Consider the following 24,070-nt stretch of genomic DNA (forward strand, 5'->3'; position numbering starts at 1 on the left):
CAGTGCCTTTCAGCTCTGATAGGCAGGTAGGATATTTTGTCTTTTTTCCTTTTTTTTGGTCTGTGTGTATATCAATAGGAATACCTGGGGTGTATGGCTTACTTTGTGGGGGGAAGGTGTTTGGTTGTTTTAGCAGGATCTGCATTTGGTGGTAGCTCGTTCATAATGCCTGCATAGCTCTTTCACAGTGCCTTTAATCAGTATATTTTGCAGACAGAAAACAGAGGTGCATTTCCATGTATTCTGCTTTCTCTTGCTTTGTCACTAAGCCTGCATTATTCTGGAGCATAAAACTGTGCTACGTCTTCCACTGTGCCTAAGCTAGATGGAACAGGCCATTAGTACTTGCTACAGTACGGCTGCGCTGAGCGAGTTCTGGCTTCTGGTGGAAGTTCCAACTTCTTGGGAAGTTACCCTGTGTTACCTAGCTTGAAGTGCTGATGATGTGGAGAACAGTAGCAAGGCTGTCCTTTGCAAGAAAGGGTCAAACCAGTCTTGTTTTAGATATGGATGGTAAAATGTTACCTTGGTTAATTATTAGTCTATCTGGGTTCTCCAGTTACTCATTGAGATTACTAATGATTGGGTGTTTACTCTTCTGGATGCCTATGACATCTTCCATCTTGAGTCTCAGGTAGCTTTCAGTCCTGGGAGGATTTCTTCAGCAAGAGAATCATACAGGCCTGTTTTATGTTTTTATTCTCTTGATGAAGAAACTCTCTAGCAATAGTGAATATAGCACTGCTTAGCTTTTTGAAAAGAGCATTGCCTTGAATGCAGTTTGTGTCCTGACCGTTTGCTTATTTTGGCAAATTTTGACTCCTCTGAGTTCCTGGTATGCTTTTATTCGTATAGGAGCAAAATACCCCTGAAAAGGGGGACAGTGTGTCGTAAGGAAAGGTGAAAATGAGGGGCTGGGAAGAGAGTAGGAATTGCCTCTTTGCTGTTACCATGCACTGAACTGCTCGTGAGTTCTGGTATGGCATGCAGTTAGTTTTTTGTTGTTGGGAAACTGAGGTTTAGTATATATGTAGAGTAGTATCAACACCCTGAACATGGCATACTAGCCTGTATCTTAGTGTGATAATTGTGATGGATGTGCTTATTATGCTGTATTCTGTCTGGTTTGAGCTGTCTCTGGATGTTTATTCTGTCTTTATGCAAGTACAAGATTAAATTACCAATGAAAAATGTCAAATTAAGACAACCTTCCTTCTGTGAAAAGGCTTTTATTTTCTACCTTCCCTTTATCCTCTTTCCCTGCCCCCCCTCTTAACTCCAGATTCAAGGGTGTCTAATTTGTTTATAACTCCTGTAAGTAACAATGTATGAAAGACTTGAATGAGGAATATGGGCTTCTTTTTTCATTTGTGTGCTGTTTGTTTAGGAAAGTTGAATACAGCAGAGTTCTTGTTTCACAGTTGTTTACTAGACTAACTAATACATGTTCAAAGACTGTTCCTAATTTTCTACACATGAATAATAATTTTTAGAAAATTTTGTTGCCTAAACCCAGAAGAAAACCAGAGTAGCTTGCCAGAGCCTTTGATACGTGTGTTACCTAGCTTGAAATGCAAATGGCAATGGAGTTCAACAAAAATCCGTTTAACTCTTGTTACTTTTTAGTTTCCAAAGTGTTGAAATCATGGAGATAGATTTCACTTTTGCTTCCAGCTTGCAGAGGTTGGCAGCTGTTTCTGTGGCTGCAGTCAGTGTAAGAGAGGGGGAACTCCACGCTGCAGGCAATCTGCTGCAGGGGCTTGAGATTTGACAGGAAGGTGTTTTGAAATTTTGAGGACATGATGGGGATCAAGTGACTGCCTAAAACAAAATGGTAAATAAATGTTTCCTAAATGTAGAGTGTTAGCATTGCGAATAGTTTCTAAATGTCATAATGGAAATGGCTTTTAGGTATACCTCAATGACAGAATATTAAGGTTTGAAGATAGAAAACTTTAACATACTACAAAATGAAATTTGATCAAATTGGATCTATTGAACAGTCCTGTAGTGAGGAATCTGTTGTTCAGCTATAGCTGTTTCTTCCAGGATTCTTTCAGGATACTCTTGACTGTTCAGAGCCTAATAGTGGGGTTTTGGATAAACTTTGTTACTGCAGCTCAGCATTAGAAAGAGAAATATTTAAATTCACTGATTTTAGCAGCTGTTATGGTCATCAGTATTGCTGTAGATAATTGCTGAGCTTCTGGGTTTAATGCTTTTTCAAGTGAAGGCATTACAAGGAGGAGTCCTCAGAAAAAGAGTGTATATCAGGAGTTATTTAGAAGTAGAATTTCCTGATGACCTTGTGACTTGACAGGCCTCTGGTGAATTTTGGCTGTAGTTTCAGTATTTTGAACACTGCCAAGGTCACTGGGAAGTGCAGAAATTGATAGGTCAGTACTAAGTAAATCAGAGTTAGGTGAATTTCTGTCATGCGTGTTCCAGACGTATAGGAATTCTGTGTCAACAACCCGCCCACCTCTATTTTATTCATCTGAATATTGCTGTCTAACATCTGTCTTCAAGGTCTGAGCAAGGTTGCATCCCACAGTATGCTGCTGACCGTATTTCTGTATTTTTCTTTCAAGCTGGGACTCATTAGCAGAGTGACTGAATCAGTGAAAAACATTGTACCAGGATGGTTACAGAAGTATTTCAATAAAAGGGAAGATAAATGTGTAGATACAAATGAATCTCCAAACCAGGAAGAGAATCCAATAAACTATCACGATGATTATGCAAATGAAGATGCTACGGTAATTGATGGGAGAGTCACGCCTGAATCAGCAAGAATTAATTTGGAAGGTATGTGAAATATCATTTAGTATTCTGACCATCTGTATTTATTCACAGATTTCTAGTTCTGAATCTAGATCTGTAAGAGAAGCTGGAAGGAGCATTAAAAAGACGTCACAAAATAAACCAAAAAATCCCAAAACAAAATCCAACCAACAAAAAAAAAAAAACAACCAAAAAAAAAACAAACACAGAAAACAAAAACATAGGAAAAAATCAAAAAGTGTTTTTGAAACTGTCTTAGCTTCACACTACAATGTTTAAATTGCAAAACATACTAGAAGTTGACTTGGAGCTCTTGGAAGTCATCAGTTAACTTCAGGTAGTCAACTAACCATGTGCAAAATATCAATAATATTCATTCACTAGGGTGAATGCATTTTTTTTAAAGGATCTGGAATGAAAGTTTATCTAACTGCCTACTGTAACAGAAACATTAATTTGTTTTGTTGTCCTCAAAGCAAAAGGCCAGATGCTAGAATGCCAGAGGAAAATAACTTCTCATGTCCTGATTTTTTTTTTTTCCTTTGAGCTTCTTCAATCAATTTATTCAGTTTCCTTATTGGTTTAATGGAGATCTGGAGAACTTTGTTTGTGACATTGTTCTTTTTAAAATATTTTGTAACGTTAAGGTGTTGCCTGGCTAACATGGAGTCTTTGATAACTATTTGACCCCTTGGCAAAGAAGTTTGCAACCCCTTTACTATATAAAAGATTATTCTGTATTTTATATCTCTGCCTCTCACTGTTTCTGTAGGACTCTAAAAATTTGCGTATGCTCCCATTTGAGTTTCTCTTAAATTAGCACTTTTGTGGAACTCAGTTTTTGATAAGGAGACAAATTTTGTCTGACCACTTGTACATAACCCTCTGTGTAGAACGTCAGTTGTTTCTGTTGTTGGCAGAACAAAAAGTAATGAGGAAATATCTATGTCACCAATGTCATCTAATTCTAAATAAGGAACGTTATTGCTCTCTGTGTAGCTGTAGCTTGAGAGTAAGTTTGTGTAAAGGAATAGAGAAGGTCTTCATGAAGGAGGAACATGTGTTGGCTTTCCTGAAGAACTGTGTGAAAGGACCTTTCAGTAAGAACAGCTGCACAGCAAACTTTCTAGCTCCAGAAAATCGGGAGCAGATGGGACACCCTAGAACTTTTAGTGGCTGGTGTTGCAGCCTAATCTTTTTTCTATAGTTAATAGTAAGGGGTTTTTTATTATTGCTGGTATTTTTATTTTAGAGAGCCTGTTTCTTCAGCTCTGAGATACCGGTGTGCTAGAGCTTGTATTCCTTTACTTGACCAACCTTCGGTCTGATAACACACTTTCTTTATCTCAAACAAGACCGTCCTGAAAATCTATCAATCCTTTGGAGAATTACCCCCTGCGGTGGTTATGTAGATTAAAGTTGCAAGTTTGAGCTTCAGTGCAAATACCAAGAGGGTAGTGACTCAAAATCCTGTTCATACCTAGAATTCCTGGGAAAGACTGTAGATTTACATGGCTATCAGGCAAGATAGCCATTAATAGCTGTTCTGTTCATGTGGCGAGTGGGAGCTGTGAGACTACTTTTTGCAGGACACTGGCGGTGTTTACAGACTCCTTTCGTGAGGAAAAAATGCCCATCTTTCAACCAAGGCCATGTTGCTTATTTGTCCTTTGTGCCAAAATCTCAAAAATCAATGGAGAGGAGGAATGTTTTTGTCTGTAGTGTGACCTGATACTGTAGAATTTGGAAGGGGTGATGATGACACCAGAACACTAGTATTTCAAGCAGTATTGCTGTTACTGTCAGACAGATGAAACCCTATATGGGTGAAGAAGTTAAATTCGGCTTCTCTATTTTTGTGCTTAGAACTTGGCAATAACATTGCTGTTGATAGAAAACAGGTTTTGGCTTCTGTGAGCTTGTCTATAGGAAAGCTGATTGTCTCGCTGTTCCTGTTTAGAACCATCCACGAGTAGGTCTGCGCTGAACTTCTCAGATGTGTTAACAAGGCCCTCTCTCCATCGGAGCCATTTGAACTGTACTGTGTTGGATCCCACAGTACCACACTGTCAGCCCTCTACATCTTCCACTCTTGGCATTGGCAGTCCTGGGCTGTCTCTGGTAAAAGAAATAAAAGATTCTACCTCTCAGCATGATGATGATAACATCTCAACAACCAGTGGCTTCTCCTCTAGAGCATCTGATAAAGGTAACTTTTGTGTTCTCTAATTGAGTTGTTTGGTAACATGAAGTACTTTGTAATCTTTAATATTTCAGATTGCCTTAGTAAGTAAAGTAGGTGAATGTCAGCTTTGGATGTTAAAATTAAATTTCATTTTTAATATATTAGAAGCATATAATCCTGTCATCTTTTAAATAGAACCATGCTTTGGAATACAGTTATGAGTCCCTGATGTTCTAAAGAGTTGGTGCTGATAAATACACTTTTAGCTGGATTATCTGTAAATCTTGAACTGGGATAGTAGGAAGTGAAGATGATTTGCTGTAACTTGACAGCTAGGTTGACCTAGAGGAGGAGTTACCTTGAATATCTAACTCGCAGCTGGTTAAATGTGAGTAAATATAGGTGACAGATGAAAACACAAGATGTTTTCATGTGGTTTTTGGGGGGTTTTTTACCAGGAGTCAGTAATGGAACTATTCTGATTGAAAAAGTCTGGGCAGCTTTTTTTGCTTTTCTTGGTAGAAGGCATCGGTTGGCAATACTGCCATGTCTTTTATTGAATTCAGTAAGGAATGTACACAATTCTAAAGTTAAAAAAACCCCTCTAAACATTGTATTGAAAAAGATAGGGACCTAGGTGTCTCCCTGAGAAAGGGCAAACAGCAGGTTTGCAAGTTTTTCTAATCCCCTGTATAAGTGGGAATAGAGTCATGCTCAACCAGTTCTCTGGAGACCATAGTTTTACAGTTCAGTTTGTATTACCTGGGCTTAGCAATATAACCTGTTTACTAGGATGCAGTTCTGTCCTATGGTGGCCTGCAGCCCTTTACCAACATAGGAAGAACTTTGTACCATTATAGATGCACCAGTGTTTATGCCATTCCATTTTATTTTACCATGAAAGAAATAAAAGTAGAATTGCTTTGCCCTGGAAGCATGCTATTAACTTGTGCATGCTTCTGAAAGATTACTGAAAGGTAATGTATTTGCAGTTCTCTGAACAGAATTTAGGTTCAGAGTTGATACTTGATTTTCATACCATATGTGAAACTAATCTGTTTGAAGAACTCTGAAGCTTAGAGTGCTGGAGAAGTAAGTGTAAAGGGACTTTTTCATTCTGTAAGACTTATTTTTCCATATTAAAGAACTCTGATAAAATATCAGAGATGATAAAGTATCTTTAATATTACAGTTCTCTATGTATATGAGGCATTTACATAAAGCATGTATCATTTTGGCAGATATCACAGTTTCGAAAAATACTTCAGCACCACTGCTCTGGTCCCCAGAGGCTGAAAGATCTCATTCCCTCTCACAGCATCCTGCATCTAGCTCTAAAAAACCTGCATTCAATTTATCTGCTTTTGGATCTCCCTCTCCTGTAAGTACTGCACAGTGTTAAGTTTAGTCAGTTTGAATGTGTAACCATTTTTACTAACAACTTACCATAACACTTTTCTGTAGTCTCTTGGAAACACTTCTGTCTTTAAGACAAGGCAGCTTGGGGATTCTCCATTTTACCCTGGAAAGACCTCTTATGGTGGTGCCGCTGCAGCAGCAAGGCAGACGAAAGTGCAGATTTCTGCTTATCAGGTATGAAAATAGTAGTGTGGTGGGGGGGAAAATGTAATCAAAGTACAGAAGGGGTAGCTCTCCCTAAAAAACTCTGAGTGGGGAACTGAACACTGAAAATATGGAAACAGTTCCTCTTTTACCCTCTCAGCCTACAAGAGTGAAAAAGAGGCATCTTTGTTTAAATTCTCAGTTCATGTAGAAATATTTACCATAATGCACAAGAATGACAGTAGCATCTTAGTTGCTGGGTAGTTGTTTGTTGTAGGGATTTCATCTGTTGTTACCTCTTTCAAAAATTTCTGTTTTCTGCCATTGTCTGCCTCTGACTGTATTATGTTAAAATAATGTGTAAATAAATACTATGATGGCATAACTTTGAAAACATATTTATAGTAGCAGAAGTTGATACTTGTTGGTAGATCCTGCACTCTTAACTATGAATATACTTTGTAAAACTGTGCATTCTTTAATATAGTAATATCCAAAGGGCAAATTTGCTCATCCTTTGCACTTTTGTTACTTAGAGGCATGCAGCCCTCAATGCAATCTCAAGATAAACAATAAGTCCCCTCTATTTTACTATCATTCTCTATATCATAGCTCTTGAGAAGAGCTGCTTGCCCCAAAGTATTCTTTGTGTTCTAAAATGAACCTGCAATTAAAAATCCTTACTGCCTTCAGTAACTAGAGTTGAATCTAAAAAGAAGTAAAATCTGATTTGATTGGAATGTGTTGTGTTTAAGTCAAAAAGACCTTTATTAAAAAAAGAAATAAAAAGCCAAAAGAAACTTTATTTAAGAAACTGGCAATTAGAGTTTGCTGGACCTATTCTGGCAGTCTGTTTCTTTTCTGCCATGGAACAAGGGGACTTACAAGTTCCTGACTTAGGGGAAACCTTGACAATTTGCGGTTTGTCCGGACTTGGTGTTGAGTCAAACTTCAGAACACTTAAAACTTCTAGGAGTGTAAGCTAGGAGCCCTCTTTGATCAGCTATTTTTATTTTTACAAAAATAAATGTGGATTGTATTGAAAAGAGGAAGCAAATACCAGGCTTTTAAGGGAGAGACTAGTTTGCTTGTTGCTGCATGCTGTAGAGTAGAGCAAGTCTCACTTGTGTTTTTTATATGCTGTGATCTGCTTCCTGTCTTCACACAGCAGTGTGGTAACTGTGATGTGGTTACATGAGAGGCTTAACGTAATTTTAAGGAAAAAAAACGGGTAACACTGAAGTTTTTTTAACTTATGTTCAAAGTCATGTGGTACGAATAAAACATTTGTTTTTTTCAATGTATCGTGCTGAGACCTGTTACAGTTCAAATCAGATCTTTATCTGTTTAAGTAGAGTAAAAAGATCTTCAGTCAACTGTAATCTTGGGGGAGGGGAGGAAACGAGAGAAATAAAATTTCTGATGATGATTGTATGCAGTGGTTTTAGGATGGCACACTTAAACCATCATGAAACCCTGAGATCTATTTTGTCACTGAAAGTACTTTCTGCAGCACAAGCTTGCTTCAGTTCTGTTTTCCTAATCACTGTTTCAGAGACTCTACAGGCCTAACATCTTCCATTTTATGACCTTTTAAATTTAAGTATTTCTTTTGTTGCTTTATCCTGCCCCACTTAAACCTCTGTAAAGTCAGTAGTGTATATTTTCTTCTTCGTGGCTTGAATGCTCTGCGAGTGCATTTTTCTCTGTCATTATAAGTATTGGTTATGCCATCATTGTATCCATAGGGCATAAAGTACACGTATGTTTAACTCAAAACCCAACATCATAACATTGGCAATGCTAATTTTTCAGCCACCGTTAAAAAGACAAATGAAAGCTAAACAGGCAAACGTGCAATCCTACGGTGTGACAAGTTCCACAGCGCGGCGCATCTTGCAGACATTGGAGAAGATGTCAAGCCCTTTGGCGGTAAATGGCCCTCCTTTTCATGTTTTATTTCATGTGCTTGAAAAACATAGTAAACATGTGCAAGTATAGGATGAAGATTGTGCTCGTGTCATTGTTTAATTTACTGCACTGCTTTCTCAACAGGATGCTAAAAGGATTCCATCTTCTGTTTCTAGTCCATTGTCTTCTGTAAGTTGATCGCAAAACCCCCGTGTTTTTGTTAGATGGAACCCTCTTATGGGGAAAAAACGTTCACTAATATTTAGGCCTTTTTTTCCCCCCATAGCCTGTGGACAGGAGTGTGCTGAATATGACTAGCTTCCAATCCAGGCAAAACCAGGTAAGAACCAGTTACATCTTAAGCTGAGATAGATAACTTTCTGTACATTATAGCTATCAGAAGAAATGTCACAAATCTCAATGAGAAGCGTACACATGAATTGAAGTTAATATTAGCATTGTGTGAATTATAGCGGTCTTGCCTGTGTGGTAATAGCTAAAAATGTCTTTTCTACCCACACCAGATGAAGGACTGTGAAGATTACTCAGGTTGAAAATTCTGTTACATTTTGTGGTGGTGTATTGATATGTCAGTCAAGAACACCTTCTCTAGAACACACAAAGTAGTTTTATTTGGGGGCAACTCGGGGTTAAGTTCCATGTTAATATTCCTGTTTACAAAAGCTTTTTATTGCAGAAATGATCAGAAGTAGAAAAATATTGATTGAATCAGACCTTGTACAGATTTCCATGTTCATTTTGAGAAAAAAATAATACTTATGTTTTTTATAACTGCTTAGAGGAACGAGAAGGAAAATTGTTAAATGTTGTCGCTTCTGTAAATTTATGTTGCTAAATTCCTATTTGGAGGTAGCACTGAGTTGGTGATAATGCTGTGGTAAATCATTATTTCCTTGGTTTTGTTAAAAAAAAAAAGTTGACGTATCAAGTCTGTTAATTGTAAAACCTGCAAAAGGTCACTTTAAGATCAGGCAACCAAAGGAACAAAAGTGTAGTTTTTCTTCCGTGCAAACCTTTTGTCTGTTGTTGTAATGAGAAAGTGGATAGAATGTCTCAAGAAGTTTCTCTGCTAATAGCTTAATTAGGAGTATAATTAATTATGTGGTCACTTCAGAATGTATAAACATCTCAGAGTTCCTGTAGTTTCTTTGGCCATGTGCTAAGTTGCAAGAGCATTGAAAAGTAGAGCATATAATTTCTTTACCAAAAATATTATCCAAATAATTGAAAACAAAGCCGGTACAGATTCTCAGTTAAAATGCAGAACCACACCTGTGACAGGGCATTAAGAAAGATCTGCTGGATTTGCAGCATAGCCCCTGACATCAGTCAGAAAGCGAATGTTGCGCACAGCTGCCGCTGGGTAAAAATAGGGAAATTGTCTATTCATAATGCTAGAATTCATAGTTTGGCAGGGAAAGGGTAGTAGCCCTTGATGAGAAGGGAGGAGAGGATTGTGTGCACCAAGGAGAGGGTTGTGTGTTTTCCTGCTAAAGCAAACAAGTGGTTGACATGGCACTTGAACACTCAGGCAAAACTTTTGCAGGTATTCTTTTATTATGGTGTTTTTCTTATTTTGAGGATCTGCACCAGACAGAATAACTCTTAGTGTATTGAACATGTAACTGGGTGACTTTTTTGTTGTTGTTGTACATACTTGTCTAACTAATTTGATATCCTTCTACAACAACATCACCTGCCTGGCATGTGAAGGGAAGGCGGTGGATGTAGATTTTGAACTTTTTAAGGCTTATGATACTGTCTCTCACAGTATCCTTCTGGACAAGTTGTCCAAATGTGGGATGTGTGGGTGAAGAACTGGCTGAACAGCAGGATGCAAAGGATTGCTGTGAATGGGTTTACATCTGGCTGGTGACTGGTCACCAGCTCTGTTCCTCAGGGCTCAGTTCTAGGGCCAGTGTGGTTCAGTATATCTGTCAGTGATCTGGAGGGAGTAGTTGAATGCCCCATTATCAGGTTTGCTGATGAAATGGAACAGGGAAGTGCTATTGACTTTCTTTAGGGAGAGGAGGCTATGCAGGAGGATCTAGGTAGATCGGAGCATTGGACAGTGATCAGTCAGATGAAATTTAGCAAGTCCAAATGCCAGATCTTCATCAATGACATAGTGGGATTGAGTGCACCCCCAGCAAGTTTGCTGGTGACGCCAAGCTGAGTGGTGCTGTTGACACACCTGAGGGATGAGATGCCATCCAGAAGGACGAGGACAAGCTCTAAAAGAAGGGAATGTCACATGGTTCTGCACCTGGGTGGGGGCAACCCCCAGTTGCCCCATCAGTACAGGCCTGGGGGTGAATTGAGAGGCGATGTGCATTCACAGCCCAGAAAGCCAATTGTGTTCTGGGCTGCATCAAAAGCAGCATGGCCAGCAGGTCAAGGGAGGTGATTCTCTCCCTTGATCTCTGCTCTGGTGAGATCCCACCTGGAGTGCTGCATCCATCTCTGGGGGCCTCAATACAGGGACCCGTTGAAGCAGGTCCACTGGGGGGCTATAAAAATGGCCAGAGGGATGGAGCACCTCTCCTGTGAGGAAAGACTGAGAGAGTTGGGGTTGTTCACCCTGCAGAAGGCTTCATGGAGACATTACCACAATAAGTGTATCACCTTTCGGTATTTAAAGTGGGCTTAGAAGAAAGATGGGGACAGACCTTTTGGCAGGGCCTGTTGCAATAGAACAAGGGGTAATTGTTTTATCACTTAAAAGAGAGTTGATTTAGACTAGGTATAAGGAGATGAGGATGGTAGAGCCCTTGAACAGGTTGTCCAGAGAGGTGTTGGATGCCCCATTCCTGGAAACATTCAAGATCAGGTTGGATGGGGCAGGTGGGATGCTGCTCCAAGGACAGAGTAATGTGGGCACAAGTATAAACTGAGGGAGGAGCGGCTGGAGAGCAGTCCTGCACAAGGGGATCTGGGGGTGCTGGTCAGCAGCAACTTAGTGTGAGCAGCGTGTCCCTGGGCAGCCCAGGGGGCAAACCACGTCCTGGGGTACATTGAACATGGCACAACCAGTGGTCAGGAGAGGGGATTATCCCACTGTGTTCAGCGTTAGTGCAGCCTCACCCTGAGCACTGTGTGCAGTTCTGGACCTACAATTCAAGAAGGATGTGAAGGTCCTTGAATGTGTCCAGAGGAGGGCAACAAAGCTGGTGACAGGGCTGGAAAGCCTGTCCTGGGAGGAGCAGCTGAGGACTTTGGGCTTGTCTAGTTTATAGAGAAGGAGGCTGGGGGTGACCTCAATGGCTCTCTACAGCTTCCTGAGGAGGAGAAGTGGAGAAGGAGGTGCTGATCTCCACAGGATCCAGTGACAGGACACATGGTTGAAAGCTGCATCAGTTCAGGGTGAGGTTTAGACTAGACACTAGGAAGCAATTCTTTACTGAGAGTGTGGTCAAACACTGGAACAGGCTTCCTAGAGATGCCCCCAACCTGTCAGTGTTAAAGAAGCTTTTGGACTGTGCTCTTAACAGCATGCTTTAACTTCTGATCAGCCCTGAAGTGGTCAGGCAGTTCATTGACCAGTCAGATGATTTTTGTTTGTCCTTTCCAGCTGAAAATACTCTATTCCAATTCTATTTACTTTATATTTAATACCAACAGTGGACCATTCTTCACTCAGAATGGTTTTGTGAACTTAAATAAAGTACATTTTACTCAAGATTTTGAAATTAGTTTAATAATTTTTAGAATGAAGTAACTTGATACATAGAGCAACATGAATTTCATTAGCAAGAGTTGTGAGATACTGTGAAATTAAATTTGCATTGTAAACACAGTTTTCTGTTGATATTAATTTAAATAATAGCATGTATCGTAAATCTGATTATCCTGATCATCAAGACTGCAGATGATTTGGTAAATAGTGTAGCCTTTTGGGGTCTTTCTTCTTTCTCAATTCAGTTAAGCCGGTTTTGTAGAAGGTACAGTGCTTTCTGTCAAAAATCAGCTTTTGTCTGTGAAAATGCTTTGACAAGGAAAGTCAGGCCAGTACTTTTAACAGCATCAAATGCAAGTCATTAATATACATGTTATTGGAACATGTATTAATGAATAAGACTATTTTAAGTTATTTTACAACTTTTTTTTTTTCACAGTGTTCACTTCAAAGGAGGAAAATGTAGAAAAAATGAAACCCAGAATCTGGTTTAACACTGCTTTACATTTTGCATGTTAAAATAATGGATTTAGCCAGTAAAAAAAAAAAAAAAAACAACCAAAAAAACAACAAGAGCAGAGGAGAGGAAAGGATGAGAGCATATTATACAAACAAGTTATTTTACTAATAGTAATGTGATTTATTTTGCCAAATTTTGACATAGGGTTCAGCCAGACTCCAACTACTTCTGTAGCTTTTTGGTTTTTATAACTGATATTCTGGTGATTTCATTCTGCAAGCTAAATGTTTTCAACACTTCCAAATAGTTTTCACTGGGTGCTGAGGCTGATGGGAGGTTTATGGTTCTGTAACTTTTTTCATCAGTAAATGCTGTGGTAATTTGGGTGGGTGCAAGGATAAATTGACTGCTCCTTTCCTTTCAAAGATGGATTCACAGCATCCGCCTGTCCAGAAACTTGTGACACCAAAACCACTCTCCCTGTCAGGGGGTCGGATCACATATTTCAAACCATCTCTGAAACCAGCTACCAATTCCAGAAAAATTCACCAAAGGGGAGATAGAGAGCATCAAGTAAGTAAATTTTCTGGTCCTTGTTTGCCTGCTTTTTACAAGCTTGTCTCTAACCAGTTATTTTACTAAGTTATTCTGCTCTTTCTTGACAGACTACTGATAGTACGTCTGAGGTAAGCATTAAGACAGTGGGAACCACTGTGAAGGAGATACTTAGAGGTTTTATGAACATAATTGTATATTTGGCACACTGTGTGGCTGGTGCTTCTTTTCGGAATGTGATGATGTGCTATTGGGCCAGGCTGTTCTCAGTGAAAGAATATTAAAACACAAAAGCCAAACTTTTCCTTTTCATATGCTCCTGTACACAAAGCTGTCACTGATTGAACATGCTGATGTTGTGTACAAGGTCTTTCTGGTGAGCTGTGGGCTCCAAGTGAGATTTCTGACAATTACCCATTCTGATTACTTTCTTAATTACATATTCTGATCACTTTGGTGCAAATAAAGTCCCCAATAAACTTTCCTTAAAACAATATTGGTATCTCTTTCAGAAAAAAAAGCCACCCATGGTTCCAGTATCAACCTGGATGTAAAAGTGACCAGGTATTAAATACATGGGCTGGAAATTAAGTGGATAGGCATAGTAGTTAGGGAACAAGCTTAAGCAGATCAGGTATATTCAGTGGTGTTAAAACAAACAAATCAAAACCCAAACCATCTGCATTTGGTCGTCTTCTCTTTGTGTTTTGTTTATAAATATATTTAGATAAATCTTGAAATAAATCAAACCTATTTTGCAGGACATGACACAGGAGAGTTTTTCTGCAGAAAAGCCTGTAAAACCATCTGAAAGGTATGACAAATCTATTAATTTAAAACACTTGAAAGAAGAACACCCTCTCCTTTGTCACTGCAGTCTGCATGCTTGCCTTCTTTTGAAAGGGCAGTAACAGTTCTCAGTAAAAGGGAATAGAAAAAGTGAAAAAATTGTATTATGAGAGAGTTTAACCATTTGTGCATCTTGATTTTCGTCAAGGGTACAGCTGTTAGTCTCAGCTAATTAAATAATTGCTTGGAGTCTGAAAGCTTTGTCCTACAGGAATTTCTTTCTTAAAATTCTTCGTAATGTGAAGTGCCTTACAGTTCTACAGTATATTCAATATTTAGGGAGTTTTTTAAGCAAAAAAGTGGGGAAACATTATTTTCTAATGCTTCTTACATGACAAAAGTCACTTGTCTGCTCTGTGAGTTTGCATGAAAAGCAGAAGCCCTTTAGAATCATCTGAGAACGAATGCTAGCTTGTGTCTGAAACACAAAATTCCAGGGGAGTTAATAATTGTATTTCTTCTTGAGGAGGTTATCTTACATTACACTGCTCGCTTGTCTTAGAATGACTTCACCTCCAGATAATACTGATAGCTCTCCGTTTGTGGCAACTAATCTTTTGGGTTATGGTTGAATTAAGACACTGTTAGATCAAAAGATATGCTTTTTTTGAGGATTCCTCCCTTTCAAAGAACAGTAGTATGGAATCTGCCAACATGTTGGCTCTATGTTCATTTTCCAAACAATTCTTATGTTGTCTTGGGCGTTCTTTGGCTTGCAAAAAACCCCAAAGCCAGCCCTTTGTTTTATCATCAAGTAGTTTGACTTTTCAAGAACCATCTTTGCAGAGGTGGTTTTGGCAGAGGTGCAAACAGATATTAGATTTTAATTGTGGGTTTTCAAATTATTCTAAATTTTCTTTGGTAAAATTCCTTTCTCCATGTAGAAGGGAGATCTAAAAAACTGATACTGCTTTTTATTTAGTTCACAAGGTTTACTACTGTGTTCTGCTTTTGACTTCAGAGTAGATGGTTCTAATTTTTTTAGTTCTTTTACAAGGCAGACTTTGTTGTGTGTCATGTTCTGGAGCAGGGATACAACACTAATAAGGGCCAGAGTCCCTTTGTGCAGCTAACCTGCAGTACTTCAGTACACCTCTGTCCAGTCTACCAAAGGCTGTTTAGTTTTTAAACCTGTGTCAGAATTGTAGATTGGACTTACATGCTTGAAGACAGAACACTGTCTTTCCCCCTTAGAAGCTGACAGGTGTTAACAGAAAAGAGGAATATGGGCTATCATAGACATGCTATAATTGTCTGAATAAAGATGTATTTTGCCATAAGATTTTTTTTCAAAATTCAAATTGATTGTCAGTTTGGATTAGAGAAAAGTTTGAGCATATGGCCTTAAGGATCTGGCTTCCTCTCAGTGGTTACAGTGCTAAGCAGACTGTTTGCGAGTATCTGACAGATTTAGACCAGTTGTTTTCCTCAGTCCGCTGGAAACTTGACCTGGTGTCTTTCAGTGTCATCAAATGTACTTTTGTAATAACTGACTGCTTAGCTGCAGGATAAGCTTAATATGGTGATTTTTCCAGGGATACTTCATTTTGATGCCATACTACTTTTTACCATTGTTTTTCCCTAGTTCACTTCTATTTTGGGCTGTTGCATGGGTTTGTTATTTTTTGGGGGGGTGTTGTGTGTGTTTTTTTGGGGGGGTTGTTTTCTTCTTTTTATTTTCCCTTCCCATTTGGATTAGGAGGTCTTCTGCTTTGGATCTAGGCTTTTGTAATAAACAGAGAAATGCCTTTGTATGCCTTACAAAAGGGATCTGTATTCATGTCTGAAAAGACTTCTGGAATGTTGGCGCACCCAAACACCTCTGCTGCTTCTGCTGATGGCCTCAGGAAAGCCAGAGCTGCTTGTGAAGCTTTTGTCATGTTATGTGGCAACAAAAGTTTAAGCCTCTTCTATTCCATAAGAGCTGTTGGCAGCATTCGTGTGTGCATGCACACACACACACACACACACACACACACACACACACACACACACACACGCTCTTTCCCGTCCCCCCTTTCCGTATATTTTTAGTTATTCTTTTATAACCCTTCAAAGATACATGCTCATCACAGAATCAGAGAACTGACAGTCAAAATTTCCAATGTCTGGACTATTAAAAGCAAACATCAGAAAATAACAAGCTAAATCAGTTCCTCTATTTCGGGTCTTCTGGCTTAGTCATCATTCCTTTATGGATGTTGTGACTGTTTCTTATGTATGTCGTTGTCATTGCTGCTCTTATTCAGCTTTTGCTGTTCAGAACACCATCTATTTACCAGCATTTAGCAAATTGCGGGACAATTTTTTGATTCCAATTAGAAGGGGACAGTTCTAGGATTAATAGTGGCTATAATAGCTTGAAACAATTAGTTGACAAGTTGATTTTTTTCCTTTTTTTTCCTTTTTTTTTTCTTTCTGTCCCCCTTCCTTAACCTATGTATTGTTCTGTGCCAGCAGTTTGACCTACCCCAAACCCGATACTCCTGCGTCCAATGGGCTGTCTTCAGGAGGAAGGATGGATAGTGCCTGTGGCAAGATGAGGAGGGAAAGAGAACGATACTCCACATCAAAATCTGGACAAAAACAACAGCCGGTAAGGGTCTCTGAGGTTAACTGATCTCTGAGATTACTGAAGTAATTAGCTGAGTATGCCAGTGTCGTTGCCTCATAGTAATTTATAACAATGTCACTTGGGTTTTGTGGGTGTTTTGCTGTGGCTTTCAGAGCAGGCTCCAGTTCAGTTATCTGTTTTAAGTGCCTGAGCTTTGGTTTTATGTTTTTTAAATCTATAGTTGTATTATCATGGATATGCTTCATACTATAAAGTTTCTAATTAGTAGTTGAATGAATAAATTTGGTGGAAGTTTGTAGAGTTTTTATAAAGGAATGATGTTTGAAACAAGTGCCAAGGTAAAAAAGAAAGTTTGCTTATTTTGTTATTTCATATTTAAGTTGTGTAAGGGGCCAAGAACCTGAAGCAGAAGACAGTGTTCTGCATGCCTGCTAATGATCATTCACAATTTTTGGCACTTAGTCAAAGTTGTTGTGGAGGCATTTTTTTTCTTGTTTTAATGGCAGAAGTCCATTTAATGAAACAATGGTTGTTACTATCCCAAAGTTTATTTTCCTGACTGAATTGTTATGTAAGCTGCCTGCTACTGGATCTTAAATATAAAAAGTTTAAATCAGTCTTCTGGCTGATGCAAAATGAAGAAGTAGTAGATACTGGAGAATGTTTTTATAATAGAAATGGTCTCAATATCAAGGTTGTGATAGACTCTTAAGATGAAATGTCTGAAATATGTGAGTTGTAGGGTACATTAAACTTCTGTAGTAACGATGTACATCTCTGCTTAGTCACTTCTGGGTAGATCTTGGTACTACTGTGCAAATTGTGATTAGATTGGCTATTCCCATTTAAACCCTAACTAATCTAGTCTTGGTAATCAAACTGCTTAAAAGACAAGGATAAGACCAGAAGTTCTTAAGGTACACTGATTTCTGAGTTTTAAATTTTGCATCCTGATACATGATATAGATTAGATTTACCAGAGTATGATCTTCTGTGCTGCTTGTCAGGCTTTCTTTTTTGGCATTCTGTGCTATGGTTTGGTTTGAGTTTTTTCGTACTCAAAGGAGCACACATGTTTCTTTAAACATTATCTTTTTCCAAGTTCACTGCAGTATTGACTTCAGAAACTTTGGCAGCTGTCCTACCTAATTTTGCAAGAGGAACACTTTCTTACTTGCCATGAAGTTGTACTCTTAATTTGAAGAGATAAGGGCATCATAGAATGGTTATGTCTCTATATTAACTAGAGTACAGAAAACAAATCTGATCTGTGCTCCTCTCTGTTCTGCACAGGTAACAATTTTGAGCTAACTTTCAGTCTTCTTACTGGACAGGTGATGAATGTAGTGTTGCATGGAAACAGGGCTGCCATAAATAAAAATGATGTGGCAGATTTATGTGGGGAAGTTAGGACTCCTTTTAAAAATTTGCTCTGCCTATAAATCTCTCTGTAATATTTAACTTTGTTAAGAAATTAAGGGCGGGATAGGGTAGGAAGGTAGTATGTGTTGTGAAAGGAGAAAATTAAAATCTACAGCTTTTCTAAAGGAAGTGAAAAATTAAAATTGACAACTTTTAAAGAAAAATTGAAATTTACAACAATTAAAATGTACACCTAGGAGGTGGAGCAAGCAGCACTACCCGAAGTACCCCTACCTATCAGTACTGCATCGCTGCCGACATTCAACTTCAGTTTCCCTGCCAGTAGTGCCGTCTCCTCATCACCAAGCACTGTTTCAAAAGCTGCGATGAACAAGGTAAATCTTTCTTTGTATATCGTGGACACTTTTTCAGGATGAGTATACATCTGCTTTGCTGAATGTTAACTTTTTCTATGGTGCTCATAAAACTAACCAGCATGAGTTTATAACCTATTGAATGAATCACGGTCGTGTTCTGTTTGGGACCTGGGGAGGGGGGCATAAAGTTCTTGATTTGGCTTCTGTTCATCTTATACACTCACTTGCAAGCTTCATTTTCTTATAACTCTGAGCTGTGGATTAGAAATATCAAAGATCAGATTTCCCAACTTCACTGCAGAATGTCTGTTAGATAGTGAATTCACGTAGCTACTGTTATTTCACCTGGATGTTTTTCTTTTAGATACAAACCTTAATTCTTTTGAAAATACAGGTACAACCAGCAAGTAATGTTGGCAGTCCTGTGTTTGTATTTTCATCTCCAATTGTGAAGTCTACTGAGGTGGAAGTGCTACCTCCAATGTCTGTAAGTAAAATAAATAAAGATCAATGTTTTCTCAAGGCTTTAGTAAAATACTGCAGAGCAATAAAGCAGAATTGGCCCTGGTAAGGGGAAAAACTAATATATAGATTTCTGACTTGTAATTTGTTATCCAGCATCCACCACAAGTTTGAAGACTGGATTTCAGGTTATTATTTGTGCAAAATTTGATTAAAATTACTTAGAATCTAAAAAATCTCTCTTTTTCATAGCAGATTAAGTTTACATTTAGTGTTCCTGTTGCAAAGTCAGCAGAGCTTTCTGGATCCATTGATACACCAGTGACATCCTTATTTAGTCCAGGTAACAGAAATTTTAGCATTTAAAATCTAGTGCTGATTCTCTTTTTATGTATATGAAATAGGTAATCTGTCATTTCTGAGCATGTTACAAATTCCAGGCAAAAGGTGTTTTCAGTGACAGGTCTGCTTTTAACCAAATTGTAACTACAAACTGTTGTAAACAAGGTAGAATTTTGAAGATTCTTATATAAGAGGAATGAAACGTGGAAATTCTTGTTTCTAGCAAATGTGAATATATACTGAGTGGATTTCTTTGTAAAAGGTGGGTTTTGTTTTACTTTTACAGGTAGCACCACTGTAAACAGCACCAGCAATAAGAAGGAAGAGGAAGAAGAATACGATGGCCTCTGCAAACCTGCTAAGTTCTTAAAGCAAGGAAGTGTGTTAGACATCCTAAAAAGCCCTGGTGAGATAATGAACTCTTTAAAAAATATATTGCAAAAAATATACTTGTGTATCATTGCACTGATTTTTAAAAAGCCCACGACAACAGCAACAAAAAAAGCCCCTCATTTGTCACAGTTAAGGCAATGTTAGCTATAAATACAAACACAGGAGAACATTACATTAAAGGCTGCACCTGTTAGGGGTTGATTCTATTGTAAGTGGCTTTCATTGCTGAAAGGAAAACTGCAACTTCAGACCAAATGCATTGTTTCTCCTTACGTATTAGGTTGTAATTGAAAATTAAATATAAAAGAATTAGTCAAATAATCAATGTTTTGTTTTAAGTAAATGACATTTATGTAATTGGAAAGGAAATGTTTGTAAAATGCTTTATGAACATTCCTTTCCCGCCTTCACCATCTCCAGAAATGAAGAATGGTAATGTCATTCCTAAAGATGTTTCAAAAGCTGCAAATCTTTTGGCCCTAAATTTTAACAGTTACTATCGATTCAAATGTAAATTTTAATTAGTAATGGGCTGTTCCACTTAAAAATATTTTAATTGCAGTTGTTTTCAACTGTTCAGTAAAGTGCGTGTGTGTGTCGATGATGGTTTTTGTTTCAAGGACTATATTGAATTTGATCTTTTCCCATAAGCCTTGAGTTTGTAGCAGGTCTTTTTATTATGAAATGACAAATCTATATACTACTTAAGAAGGCAGTGGCTTTTTATATTGGAAAGAGCTAAATGAGAGAAATTATGCTGTGTGTTTAAGGAAAGACTTACCAGTGAAGTGACATTAGTTTTCTTTATCAGTTTAAGAGAGGCGGGTTCTGAATCCACACTGCTCGAAGATTCCACTTCTGATATTAAAAAAAAACAAAACAGAACAAAGCAACAACAACATAATAAAAAAAAAAGAAATGCTTCATTTTACCTTTACAAGTAATTTTGCTGATATTTAAGATGTAATGCCGTAGCATTTTCATTAGTGTTTCCATATTGGTGGTACTTGTTTCTGGAAAGTTGTCACCTTTAAATAAGCAGTTGGCTTGTGTCCAGTGCATTTTGAACAAAGATTATAGATAAAAATTGTTTGGTTGTCTTAATTTTTATTAATTATTACTGCTCCAGGTACCAACTGCTGTACAGCTGTCAAAGTAAATGTGAGTCATTTACTACGACAGAAATAGCTTTAGAAATTTGATTCGATTGGACATGGTGTCTTAAAATGAAATTGGATTATTTCTAGTCCATGACAGTCAGCTTTCAGTATTGTTTGTTCACACTTGTATCTACCACTGTAGTGGCAGATACATAGGAGATTTGTATTTAAAACTTTCTTGGAAATGAAGAGTTAAATCAAGCTTTAAAGAAATGTTATGTTGTGTCCCAGCGCAGCATATGAAATTTCATCCCTTTAGATAAGATTTCCAGGGACTTCCTCTTGTGGTTAGTTGGAATGTATAGTTGTGACCATTGACTGTTTAAATTTATGTTGTCTAGTATTATAAGTAACTTACATGCAGGGTACTGCTTTATTACTAAGATCTCTCCTTTTTTTTTTTCAATTTTTTAATTTTTTAATTTTTTTAATTAATTTAGGCTTTATGTCTGGGAAAACACCCTCCTGTTCATCTGCACAGCCTGTTACAAGCACAGTCGTCTATACAAGGCCTGCAATAAGTAGTTTTTCTGCAGGTAAAGACACCTCCAAACAAGCATCCTCGTTTTGGCAGTCTGACACATATGATCCATGTCTGCAGAACAAAACCACAGATGGAAAATGTGTAACATGTGAAGCTGCTAAACTGTCAACTGTTGAGAGTACGAAACAGACGATAAGTGTAAGTCAGTGTGTCTCCTCTAAGACAACAGTCCCTACAGCAGGGACATTGGGCTTTGAAGACAAGTTTAAACCAGCACCCAACACATGGGATTGTGATACCTGTCTGGTCCAGAACAAACCTGAAGCTACAAAATGTATAGCATGTGAGACACCAAAGCCTGGAACAGGAGTGATGCCTGCTCTGACAATGCCAATGGTCAAAGACAACTCGGTGACAGTGACATCCTCCTCCAGCAGCGCCGGCACAACAGTCACTCTGGGATTTGGAGACAAATTTAAACAGCCAAAAGGCTCTTGGAACTGTTCAGTGTGCCTTGTATCAAATAAGGCAGAAGACACCAAATGTGTAGCTTGTCAGTCCGACAAAGCAGGTTTGTCCTTTTCTTCTCAGTTGTTTCAATCTCAGTCTCTGTGCATTCTATACAGAACAAAATATGTTGCATCTAAAAAATATTTTCAGCAGCATGGCTGTATGCCAGACAGGATGGATTAGTGGCTCTCTGCAGGAATGGTTGCAGGCACTGTGGAGGTCTCAGCCCAGATTCCAACCTGTCACATGAGTTGAACTGATTGTGAAATGTATTAGTGCAGAGCTGAATTGAAGCAAATGTACCCTACTTTACAGCTGGTGAGGAAAGCTGACTAAAATGGATGCCTCAATTAACTTAAAACCAGATGACTCCCTTTCATTGGGGAAAAATGTGAACTCCGTAGAGTTAAAAACTACTGGATTTCTTGGGCTTTTTTTTTTTTTTCTCTTTCAAAACCTAAGTAGAAACAGTATTTATACAATATGGCTAAAAATGTCTCCAGTCAGCATTTGAGTGTAATTGAGCAGAGGTATGAAGCCAGATTCCAAGACAGTGTAGTTTTTAACTAGTTGTCTTAAGCTAGAACAAAACCATATGTTCAGCTATGCCTGTGAAGGCTATGGTAGCCTTCCAGAGCATGTGTGACCTTGTCTGGGGAGGTCGGGGTCCTTATAGACTTTGGGGACGCCGGTGCCTTCTTTAGTTGAGTTCTGGTTTTTTCCTATTATATGTGATTGTAACTGTATTGAGTGAATTTATTCTTTTTTTAAACCACAGATAATTATTTTAGCACTAATTTTCATTGGCTCTTAAGATCATTTAATGTCAAAAACACCCTTGCAAATACCTCTTGGGGGGGGGGCAATTAATATAGGATGGACTAGATCGTGCTTTTGTGCAATAAGAGTGGAATTTCTTCAGCTAAGAGTAGTGCATTTTAGAGCTTGTTCTCATGGACTTCCAGCCTCAGAGTGGTCAGCTGGCACTATTGGCCAGTTGTCCAAGACTCTGGCCATTGCAAGGAAGAATTTTAGGAACTGAGGGGTTTGCCATGACTGCCGTGGCACAGAGAACTGCACAGTTATATTATGTCTGTCAAGGGGATGAGTGAGGCAGGTAAGATGCGTGAATATAAATTCTCTGGGTGTGCTGTGAAACAGAAGACCCATTCCCGTCTTTAATGTTTTGAACTTGAGACACTATCTTCTGCCTCTTAAATGCCACCCTCAGAGGTTTAAAGTTGTAGCTGATGATTATGTGATGCTTTTATGCCTTCTGGGTGTCTGCTTCACTCCTCACACTGTGGAGCTGAAGTTTACTGTTGGGGTGCGGCAACAAGTGACATCTCATAGGGGGATAAAAATCAGAAACAAAAAATCTGAAGGCAAGATTGTCTTCCGTGCCTTGGCAACCTGTTTCTGCTGCTCTTGAAGACAGTGTAGCTTCTGTAGTGAACAGAGTTGTGGCTTTGGAAGGTTTGAGTTCCTTTTTTTTTTTTTTCTTTTGTCACTGTGTAGTTTTGAATGTTTCCAGTCTTTGTGACTTGCTAATGAATCATTCTAGTAAATTGTCAGCCTTTCATCACTTGACAGTGATCATTAACTTGAGTGATGCTAACTTTGACTACTAGTTACTTGTGTCACCAGAAATTCTTTTAGCAGCTCTGATGCAATACCTGTAATTTACATCTGAAATAGGCCATCTTGCTGTATTTTACCAACTGCAGTTGCTGTTTCAATGTCACTGGTTCAATTTGTGCTTAAAATCATTTATAAATTACAACGAAGAATGCAGATGTTTCTATTGTTTACATTCTCAGAATGTGTTTGAAATTAACTTGTAGTTTGATGGTTTTTTACTGTTATGCTTGTGTGCTTTACAATTTAGTGAGCATTGGAGAGTTTCTTAAAAAGTTCATGTTCAGTTTATAGTTTAAGCAGGATGATTAACTATTTTGCTTCTTTCTCAGGGAGTTCAGTGCCTGTGACTAGTGGCAGTGTTTCTGCTTTTTCTGCTTCTTCTGGAGGTTTTCTGGATTTAGACAAATTCAAGAGGCCTGAAGGAAGCTGGGAATGTGAGGTCTGCTTGGTCCAAAACAAAGCAGAAGCCACAAAATGCATAGCCTGTGAAAATGCAAAGCCAGACACCAAAGCAGAGCTCAAAGGTAATACTTCATGAGGAAAAACAAGGGTGTGCAATTTGCAATTTATTTTTCTAAGTAGAGTGATACTTCCTTTGAGGTATGACAAAATTGTCTGTTTTTTCATCTAGGAATATTGCTTAAATAAGGTACAGTGCCTACGTTTCCACACCCTTTCCCCAGAAAAACGTTATGTTTTTTCAGAGAAAAGCTTATATCAGTGACATAGTTGTCCTTTACGAGCCTTACATGTTGTTCAT

At 38.3% G+C, this 24,070-nt stretch overlaps 1 protein-coding gene across 5 annotated transcripts in view; it reads left to right on the plus strand.

Annotated features, from left to right (window-relative positions):
• Window positions 1–24,070, plus strand: part of NUP153 (nucleoporin 153) — a 45,224-nt gene that overhangs the window by 14,139 nt on the left and 7,015 nt on the right. Inside the window, exons 2-17 of one of the 5 annotated variants that reach the window (XM_032678567.1) lie at window positions 2,592–2,808; window positions 4,745–4,993; window positions 6,211–6,350; window positions 6,434–6,562; window positions 8,348–8,464; window positions 8,588–8,632; window positions 8,730–8,783; window positions 13,027–13,173; window positions 13,917–13,969; window positions 16,462–16,600; window positions 18,199–18,336; window positions 18,713–18,805; window positions 19,033–19,123; window positions 19,409–19,528; window positions 21,116–21,730; window positions 23,640–23,834. In XM_032678567.1, the coding sequence (XP_032534458.1) occupies window positions 2,592–2,808; window positions 4,745–4,993; window positions 6,211–6,350; window positions 6,434–6,562; window positions 8,348–8,464; window positions 8,588–8,632; window positions 8,730–8,783; window positions 13,027–13,173; window positions 13,917–13,969; window positions 16,462–16,600; window positions 18,199–18,336; window positions 18,713–18,805; window positions 19,033–19,123; window positions 19,409–19,528; window positions 21,116–21,730; window positions 23,640–23,834 (2,542 nt within the window). The remainder of the gene's footprint in view (window positions 1–2,591; window positions 2,809–4,744; window positions 4,994–6,210; window positions 6,351–6,433; window positions 6,563–8,347; window positions 8,465–8,587; window positions 8,633–8,729; window positions 8,784–13,026; window positions 13,174–13,916; window positions 13,970–16,461; window positions 16,601–18,198; window positions 18,337–18,712; window positions 18,806–19,032; window positions 19,124–19,408; window positions 19,529–21,115; window positions 21,731–23,639; window positions 23,835–24,070) is intronic. The other 4 variants (XM_032678584.1, XM_032678576.1, XM_032678592.1 and 1 more) reach the window with 4 other exon arrangements.

The sequence above is a fragment of the Chiroxiphia lanceolata genome, chromosome 1 (genome assembly GCF_009829145.1).
Source record: "Chiroxiphia lanceolata isolate bChiLan1 chromosome 1, bChiLan1.pri, whole genome shotgun sequence".
Taxonomy (NCBI): domain Eukaryota; kingdom Metazoa; phylum Chordata; class Aves; order Passeriformes; family Pipridae; genus Chiroxiphia; species Chiroxiphia lanceolata.